Source organism: Muscardinus avellanarius (genome assembly GCF_963383645.1).
Source record: "Muscardinus avellanarius genome assembly, chromosome: 2".
In the NCBI taxonomy this organism is placed as follows: Eukaryota; Metazoa; Chordata; class Mammalia; order Rodentia; family Gliridae; genus Muscardinus; species Muscardinus avellanarius.
This window is the reverse complement of record NC_137787.1, coordinates 169793847-169803624: the sequence shown is the minus strand read 5'-3', so window position 1 is coordinate 169803624 and position 9778 is coordinate 169793847. Positions and strand designations below refer to the sequence as shown.

The following is a 9778-nucleotide window of genomic DNA, read 5'->3' as shown; positions in this document are numbered from 1 at the left end:
GCATTCTGGACCACAGATGGTTCTAAATGTCCCACACCGCCACACATGCACATTATATTTCTAGCAGAAAAATGGAAGCAACTTACAAAAACATCCTGACTGGCTACAAACGCTTTATTGGCTTCATCAATACAAGATTAAAACCTGCTGTTGTGTTTTCATACCTAGTCCCACATCTGATAATCTTTTGCTATGCCAAATCACAACATGATCTTTCCAAAGACATTTTAAATGGCCATTATACCATTAAAGTATAAAGCATTAAAGCATGGCCATAAGTATAGAGCCAGCGGAACCTGTAAGACAACAGAAGTGTTGAGGAGCTATGACTAAGCTCATGTGCGTGTCTGCAAAAACATCTGAGTCAACTGCTGCTTGAGTAATTGTTACTAGAAGTCAGCTGATGCAAGGTGCAGTATAATTTCTCGAGATGTTAAAGTAATTAAAAAGTATTTAAGAATGGACGAAATTCAGCCTTTGACTTAAGTTTGTCATCTAACCAACCAGCCCAGGGATTCTTTCCAGTTTCGAACTGGCCCAGTTGTCGCTAGAAACATGGTAAAGAATCTCTCTCTAAATAAATATATATAAATCTGCAACTTATTCACGACACACCACCTTGACTACTCTCCAGGTTATACTACTTCTCTTAATAAGAATATGACCCCATCTGTCTTTCTACTGCAGGTGTACGTACCTGTTGTATGTCTTCATCTTGTGTTGTATTGCCAAATGGCCACCCCTAAAGGTAGCCTTTTGTAGTGCTTAAGTTTCCCTTAACCCAAAGGTTGAAAACCGTGCCTTGATTTATCAGGTAAATGCATGAATTGGCCAGGTGAAATGAAAGAGCAACACCTGACAACTGGAAGGAGAGAATTTTTTTTTTCTTTTGTTTTTTGAATAGAGGTGAAAGTTTCCCCACTGGCGTGGGAATGTAGCTTAGTGACAGAACACTTGCCTAGCATGCACGAGGCCCTAGGTTTGATCCCCAGCAGTGAAACACACACATATACCCCACAACAAAACAACAACACACTAAAGCCATACATATTTTGGCTTCATTGGCCCTTAGTATAAAATAATAATTTCTACCTGTTTAATCAGAAATCATGACTGCTATAATCTAGTTGTGTTTCATAAGCCAAGCACTTAATCTATCTAGGTCACATTTTTCAAGGTAACTCTGGAAGTTTCCCTTAACCCAAAGGTTGAAAACCGTGCCTTGATTTATCAGGTAAATGCATGAATTGGCCAGGTGAAATGAAACAGCAACACCTGACAAATGGAAGATGTGAAATTTTTTTTTTTGAAAAGAGGTGAAAGTTTTCTAAACAGATATACTTTGCTTAGCTTTCTTTGTTGTTGTTTTAAATAACTGGGTAGGCCAGAGCTGGCCCTAAGATGTTGAAGCCCTGTTTTGAGCTCTAAAGGCTCCATGATGCTAGGATCACTGACCATGCCTAGTCCTAGTTTTACATCTTTGCTTGTGCTGCTCATTGATTACCAACAACAACAACCATCATCACCGCGCACACACACTAGCACTCATAGTGTGTGTGTGTGTGTGTGTGTGTGTGTGTGTGTGTGTGTGTGTGTGTGTGTGTGTAAGAGAGAGAGAGAGAGAGAGAATACAAATGACCCTGGGGCTTTATCCTGAGCTATATCCCCAGTCCTTTTACTGAAATGCTCACTGAAGTGACTTCAGTTTGTCTCACTTTAATGAAATGTCTCACTGAAATGCTCAGGCTGACATCAAACTGTGATCCTCCTGCCTCAGCTTGCCAAGTCAGGCCTGTGCCACCCTGTCTGACAAACCACTCATGCTTAAACAGCCTGGTGTACAAATGCAGCATGTGGTCAGAAGAAGGAAGCTAAAGGGGATTTCAGCCGAGGCACAAGGTGTCTGAAGTGCCTCTGGAGCTCTCAGAAATTAGATTGCAGACTAAATTAAACCAGATTGTCAGAAGTATTAGCTGTTAGTGAGGTGATGATGCTTAACATTCCTGAAACTCAATTTTCTCATCCTTAAAGTGAGGAGAGCTAAAGTCTAGGTAGCTTAGACTTCTTTGGAGGACTGAATATCATGATGATGATAAAAGTAACTATCATAAATACTTATTTAGCACTTAGTATGTTCAGGAACTTTGCTATGTGCTTTATATACATGATTTCATTTATACTTCAATAAAAACCTTGTTACTGAGACAGGATTGCAGATTTGCACCAGCCTCAGCTACTTAGTGAGGCTCTCAGCAACTTAGCGAGACCCTACTTTAAAATAAAAAAACAAGCCGGGCATGGTGGCACATGCTTGTAATCCCAGCATTTGGGAGGTGGAGACCCGAGGATCGCGGTTCGCGGTTCGCCTTAGCTACTTAAGGAGGCCCTTCGCAATTCAGTGAGATCCTGTTTCAAAAAATAAAAAGGCTAAAAAAGTAGGGCTGAGGGTGTAGCTCGTAGGTAGAATGCCCCTGGGTTCCATGCCCAGTACCACACACACACACACACAAAAAGGCTGAAAGGGGGTAAAAATCACTCTTTATATTCCGTGTACAATTCATTTGAGGTAAGAGAGAAGAGGAAGAGCGGATGCGAAGGTATTGAGGAACTGGCAAGGACAGTATGACAGCCTCTATCAAGGACAGCATGCTCCTCCACCCGGTCCCTTTCCACACACGCTAGGACAAAAGCTCATCCGGAACTAGAGTTCGCCCAGGCGTCTCTCCGGGAGGACATCCACGGTATGGGGTGTGGTCGTCCAGCTACTTTCCAGTCTGGTCAGGAGCCGTCCGGGACCGAATCACGGTCTGCGCCTGCGCAAAGGCTGCCCTTGCCCCGCCCACTGGACGAGCCCATATCTACAGTAAAAAATGGGGGGGACCGCGTCCTGAATTTAATTATTCCTCCCCTCCGTTAAGCACTACCAAAGTTCCAGGTCTTTTATCCCACATTGCTCTTATCCTTATAAATGATCTCTAATACTGGCATTTAGTGGAGAGAAAATTTGAGTTATGCAAATATGCTTGTTTCCGCTCCCTCCCCAGCGTCCGCCGCGTGCGCTAGGCCATGGGGACCGGAAGAGGAAGCGAAAGTGTTGGCCACGGGAGACTGCCGGGGTCCGCGGGGGCTTTGCCATGGAGGAGTCTCGCGTTTGTGAGCCGGTGCTGGATGCTAAATCCGAGGTGAGGCCGGGTTCAGAAGGGAAGGGGGCGGCGGGACTCTGGAGCAAGAAAGACTTTTCCGTAAATGGTGTTTTCTGCTTCTATTTTAGGTCACCAGCCAGGTGAGTGAGTGGCCGCCCCACCCCGTCCGCAGCTGGCGGACACTGTCGCACTGGCCCATTTCGCGCTCCAGGTCCGCGAACCTGTGACCTTCAGGCCGCCTCCCGGCATTGCTCTTTGGCTCCTGAGATGGTCGCCGATGCCATTGCCATTGTAATTCAAGCTCCTCCCCTACCTCAGCCCAAAGAGTACGGACTAAAAGCTCTTTGATTAGATGACCTTTATTCGAAGGAATACAGTATGTTAGGCCGTGGTGGGTATATAAGGAAGTAATAAAATTTGCAAAGATAGCACCGCAGACATTCCTTGCTTCTTAGAAAGTTACTGTGAAGATGAAGTAATCTCTCAGTAAGGAATTTTATGCTGGAAATAAGAATTTGACTTTTTAAAGTATATCTTAGCCCCCTGTTTTTGTTTTAAGCGTTTCTGTGCTGGTGCAGCTAATAAACAAGTTTTAGACAAATAACACTTTCCTAAGAAGAGTTCTAAACGTATTTTTTAGAAATCAGAAGTCACCCATGTTTGTACAAAATGTAAGAAAGGTATGAGGTAAGAAATAATGGGGCCGAGTGTTGTTGCAGATGCCTGTAATCCAGGTACTTGGGAGATTGAGACAAGAAGATTACAGGTTTGAGGACACCCTCAGCAACATAGACAGTCAGCAACCTAATGAGACCGGTTTCAAAACAAAAAGCCAGCTGTACACTGTGTATTCCCAGTGCTTGGGAGGCTGAGACAGGAGGTTCATGGACAGCCTCAGCTACCTAAGTGAGGCCTTCTGCAAATTAGTGAGGCCTTGTTTCAAAGAATAAAAAGTAGGGATGTGGGTGTAGCTCGGAGATATAATGCCCCTGGGTTTTATCTCTAGTACCCCCCTCCCAAAAAAAAAGAGCTGGGATGTAGCTCAGAGGTAGAATGCCCCAGAGTTTAATCCCCAGTACCCCCACACACACAAATAATGAGAATACAGGGATGGAGAGAGGGGTCCATTGACTGTGCTCAGTGGTTTGTCTCCCACCTGATATTATTATTACTTTTGAGGGTTCCTAGAAAGTAAGGGAACTCAGGGAGATAATAATCAATTCTCTACCTGGTTTTGCTTAGAGTTACCTTAATTAGTACACTTTTATTTAGTCATTTATAAATCATTTTGTCCATTCACTTGTATTAAGTCATATGTTTGAAAAAAAGATATAAAACTGAATATACAAGCCAGGTGTGGTGGCACACTCTTGTAATCCCAGTATTGAGGAGGCTGAGACAGGAGGATTTCAGGCTCTCAGTTACCCTCAGCTACTTAGTGAGGCCCTCTGCATCTCATTAAGACCCTGTTTCAAAGTAAAGAATAAAAAAAATATAGGTCTGGGGGTGTAGCTCCGAGGTAGAATGCCCCTGGTTTCCATCCCCAGTACTGAAAAAAAAAAGAGTAGCAGGCATGGTGGTGTAGTTTGTAGGTAGAATGCCTCTGGGTTCAATCCCCATTACCAAAACAAAACAAAAACAAAAACTGAATATGCAAGATTTTAGGTTTTTCTTTTTTCTTTATTTTTTAATTTTCTTTCTTTATTTATTTATTTTGGTGGTACTGGGGATGGAACCCAGGGGCACTCTGCCTCTGAGCTATACCCCGCCCTACTTTTTACTCTTTATTTGGGAACAGGGTCTCACTGAGTTGCAAAGGGCCTAAGTAGCTGAGGTCCCAAATGCTGGGATTACAAGCGTACGCCACCACGCCCGGCTTGATTTTAGAGTTTTCTTAACTGAACTTTTTTGGCTTGAAATAACAAATCTAGCTGGGCGTGGTGGCACACACTTGTAATCCCAGCATTTGGGAGGCTGAGACAGGAGGATCACTCGGGTTCGAAGCCAGCCATGCTGGCTTCAGAGACCCTGTTTCCAAATAAAAATATAAAAATAGGTCTGGGAGTGTAGCCTGGAGGTAGAAGGGCTTCCAGCAACCCCAGTACCACCAAAAAAGAAAAAAGAAAGAAATAACAAATTTAGCACTATATACTTCCAGAGGTCATGAGTACAAACTAGTCTTCACAGGGCTAAAAAACTGAGGCGTTGGCATGACTCTTCTTTTGGAAGCTGTACGGAAGGATGTTTTTTTTTTTTTGTTTTTTCCTGCTCTTAGAAGCTGTCTATGTAGAATTCTTGGTTTGAAGCCTCTACTTCTATCTTCAAAGTATATTATTTCAAACTCTGCTGCTTTCTCTGATTCTGACCCTCTTGCCTTCCTTTTATAAAGACCCTGAAAGCCGGAGAAGTTGGCACATGCCTGTAATCCCAGTACTTGAGAGACTGAGACAGGAGGATCGCAGGTTCGTGGCAAGGCTCAGCAGTTTATCCAAGCCCTCAGCAATTTAGTGTTTCAATAAATAAAACACGACTGGAGATGTAGCGCAGTACCACAAAATAGAAAACTAAATAAAAAATACCCTGCAATTACAATTGATCTATCTGGATAATCCAGGAAAATCATTAGTTTTGTTAAATATGTAATGTTTGTTTCATCACATAGGATAGCATACTCTCAGGATTCAGGGACTGGGATGGGACATATTTGGGTGATCATTCACCCTGCACTGCATCTCATTCATACATTCTTTCACAAGTTATATGACTATTTACATAGGAAAAGCCAGGATGATTTACAAATACATAATTAGAATTAATGAATTTAGCAAGGTGATTGAATTGTTTTTCTATAGTTAATTCACAGAGGTGAGATATATAATTTTAAACAAGATGTCACAACATTAAGAAATTGCAGAGTACACTGCAATAAATCTAACAATAGGATGTTACGAAGAAATTTTATGAAGAAAATTACAAAAAGTGATAAGATTTCTAGTTTCTGGTCCAGCATATCAAAAACTTCAGAGGTTACTACTGTGTCCTAACAAGTAAAAATTAAAAACTGAGCAAACTGAAAAAAAATCAGTTACTCTTAGATTGTCAGGAAAGTAAGATCACAAATCAAACATTAGTTTGGTAGCAAAAGGTATCAGTCAATCAGCAAGTATTTTTTGAGTGTCTGCAATGTACCAGGCAACTCCAAGCTTTGGAAATAAGACACAATTCTACTCACATAGCCTTATGGTTTGTTTTATTTTGTGGTACTGGGAATTGAGTTCAGGGGAGCTTTACGACTGATTCACATCCTAGCTTCAAACTTATGGTCCTCCTGCCTTAGCCTCTTAAGTAACCATCAGAATCTTAGGTTGTAGAGTCAGGGGGCGGGGGGAAGGCAGGCACGGAGGGAGGGAGAGAGAGAGCTTTGTTTTGTGGTACTGTGGATTGAAATCAAGGGCCTACCTCTGAGCTACACCCCTAGCCCTATATTCTTTCTTTCTTTCTTTCTTTCTCTCTCTCTCTCTCTCTCTCTCTCTCTCTCTCTCCCTCTCTCTTTCATTTTTTAACAGTCTCACTAAGTTACTGAGACTGGCCATGAATCTGCATTCCTTCTGTGTCAGCCACCACACCTGGCTTAGAGTCAGTATATTAGCTGCATTTATTTAATCCTGTTTTATGCCATGGCAGCATTGAACAATCACTGACAGGAACTAGATAAAAAGTGTTGAAGCTGCCTGTAGTCAGTAAACCTGTAATCTTTGGTGTCAAGCAAACTTTGGTCCTATTTTGATTCCAGAAATGTATGCCCTTAAGCCAGGCATGGCGGCACACGCTTGTAATCTCAGTATTTGGGAGGATCGCAGGTTTGCAGCCAGGCTCAGCAACTTATGAGGCCCTCCACAACTTAATGAGTTGCTGTTTCAAAATAAAGAATAAAATATAGCTAGGGATGTAGTTTGGAGGTAGAATGCCCCTGGGTTCAATCCCTAGTACCACACACATACACACAGAAAGTGTATGGCCTTATGCACATTGCCTTAGCTCTCTGAAGCTGCCATTTGTCAACTGCAAAATGGAAATAATAATCTATAATGTTATGGTGATTCAGTGAGCCACTTTGGTACCTGTAAACTTCGTAGCACATCATCTGACATGCACCCATTATGAACACTGATGAAATCTAAAGCCACCTCATTATTTATGCTAATGTAAGGGTTGAGCTTGAGGACTGTGGCAAGGAAAGGAACTTGAGTGGCTGCCATGTGTGCATAAACAAACGGAAGATCGTGTAACCCACCTTCCATTTCAGAACTTTTAGGATGTGGGATGGTGAAGGGCATCTGAAACAGGAAAAGTGAGTTCCGTGATGCACCACAGGGTTTGCAGCACCCCAGCCCATTAAGGAGATCTGGCAAACCTTTTGCAGCCAGCGGAGATTGTTTTTGTTTTTTCACTTCTTTTCCTTTTGTAATTGACAATTGTATTATATTCTTTATTACGGGAATTGTTTCTCTAGCAATATTAAGTGAAGATACTGATTTTTACCAGAATTGGAAACTAAAAGTGGAGTGTGAGAGTAATCAAACTGAGTGAACATCTGCATTCATGTGACGGCATTGTGAACGTTTTCTTGTGTACTCTTTATTAAAGCTTGTAGATTTCCAGTGGAAACTGGGTATGGCCGTGAGCTCGGACAGTTGCAGATCTCTGAAGTATCCTTACGTTGCAGTGATGCTGAAAGTGGCGGATCATTCTGGCCAAGTCAAGAACAAGTCCTTTGAAATGACAATTCCACAGTTTCAGGTTTGTACTTTAACTCTGAATTTTAGTATAATTACTGCTTAAAAAGCTGTATAAAATCTTAAGGGAAATTTTTATTTTATTAGTTATCTATTTATTTTGATGGTACTGGGGATTGTACCCAGGGGCATTCTACCTCCAAACTACACCCGAGCCCTTTTTATTTATTTTTTATTTATTTTTTATTTTTATTTTTTGGTGGTGGTACTGGGGTTCCTGGAAGCCCTTCTAACTCTTCTAACCCTTCTACACTCCCAGACCTATTTTATTTTTTTATTTGGAAAAGGGGTCTCTTATGCCAGCATGGCTGGCTTCAAACCTAAGCGATCCTCCTGTCACCGCCTCCCAAGTGCGGGGATTACAAGCGTGCGCCACCACGCCTGGCTTACTTTTTATTTTGAAACAGAGTCTCCCTACATTTTTGAGGCTTGCTTTGAGCCTTCAATCCTCCTTTCTCAGCCTTTCAAGTACTGGGGTATTAGGTGTGTGCCACTGTACCCAGCTAAATTTTATTTTATTTACAAGTTGATGTATGTATATTAGTACATACAAAAGACCTAAGTTTGTTTTCCTTGCATATTTAATACATCGTTTTCAGTAAATATGCTAGATTTGTATACTGTGCCGTTCTGAGTTGCTGAGGGCCTGGCTAAGTCGCTGAAGCTGGCCATGAACCTGCCATCCTCCTGTCTTAGCCTCCCGGGTACTAGGATATCAGGCGTGCATCATTATGCCTGGCTCTGAAGTGAACTTTCACACTTGCCTCCTAGCTTCTCAGCAGGTACAGGAGGAAAAAAAAAAAAAAAAAAAAGAATTTGCATGATTCTACTTTTATCTCTGATTTTAAGAAACATTAATAATACAGGAGAACCACTGTACTAGCTGAATGTTTAAATGACAGAGAAATAGACTTCTACCATATAAGCCCTCATCAGTGTTGGGTCTTTTCTTGAAAATGAACCCGTAATCTTAAACAAGGCAACTCCTATGACCCTGAAATACAGTCTTTCACTTGGCTTCGTGGTTTGCGCCCTGGAACCAATCTGTTGTTTTTATCTTCAGTGTCTAGGATAGTGCCAGTCATTTAATAAATCTTGCTCGTGACTCTTTACAAAGTTTAGTCATAGCCGGGCGTGGTGGTGCACACCTATAATTCCAGTAATTGAAAGGACAAGACAGGATTGAAGGTTCAAGGCCAGAGGGTGGTAACTTAGCAAGACCTTATAAAGAGGGCTAGGGGTGTGTAGTTCAGTGGTAGACCTTCCCTAGGTTCAATCCTCAGTACCATATAGAAAGGAAAAGAAAACTTAGTCATAAACTAGTTATAGTATTTTTGCTTGTGGCACCATTTGTACCTTTTTTTTAATCCCCTAGCCACCTTAAGAGTTGAGGATGTAATATTAAAATGCAGACAATATGTTAGCACCTCGTAGTCAGCTATAATGAAAGAAACTACTTAAATATCCTGTAAAAGTAAAATTAATATTTTTCCTATTTCTCTCCAGAATTTCTACAGACAGTTCAAGGAAATTGCTGCCATTATTGAAACTGTGTGAAAACGGATTATTTGCATGATGAATTGCTATCATCGTTCTAAAATAATGGACTTCATCTTCTGCAAAGGAACTATAGAAAGATAAAATTATATTTATTGAATGAAAATTGCAATCCAGGCACAGTGGCACCTGCCTATAATCTCAGCTACTCATGAGGCTGAGATGGAAGGATTATAAGTTCAAGGCTAACCCAGGTATCTTCATGAGATCCTGTCTTAAAGTCCACAGTGCTAGGGATGTAGCTCAGTAGCAAAGGGCCCCTGGGCTTAATTCCTTGTTCTA

General features: G+C 41.7%; 1 protein-coding gene across 2 annotated transcripts; it reads left to right on the top strand.

The window, feature by feature from the left end:
• Positions 1 to 3134: 3134 nt before the first annotated feature.
• On the top strand, positions 3135 to 9496 carry COMMD6 (COMM domain containing 6; the record flags this gene model as incomplete). Of its 2 annotated transcripts, XM_080689668.1 has the most annotated exons (4): positions 3135 to 3182; positions 3272 to 3283; positions 7791 to 7943; positions 9446 to 9496. In XM_080689668.1, 4 exons carry the CDS (start codon positions 3135 to 3137, stop codon positions 9494 to 9496), a joined length of 264 nt encoding a protein of 87 aa, XP_080545794.1. The 2 variants fall into 2 exon arrangements, with proteins under 2 accessions (XP_080545794.1, XP_080545795.1); XM_080689669.1 differs by lacking the exon at positions 3272 to 3283.
• Between the last annotated feature and the right edge of the window lie 282 nt (positions 9497 to 9778).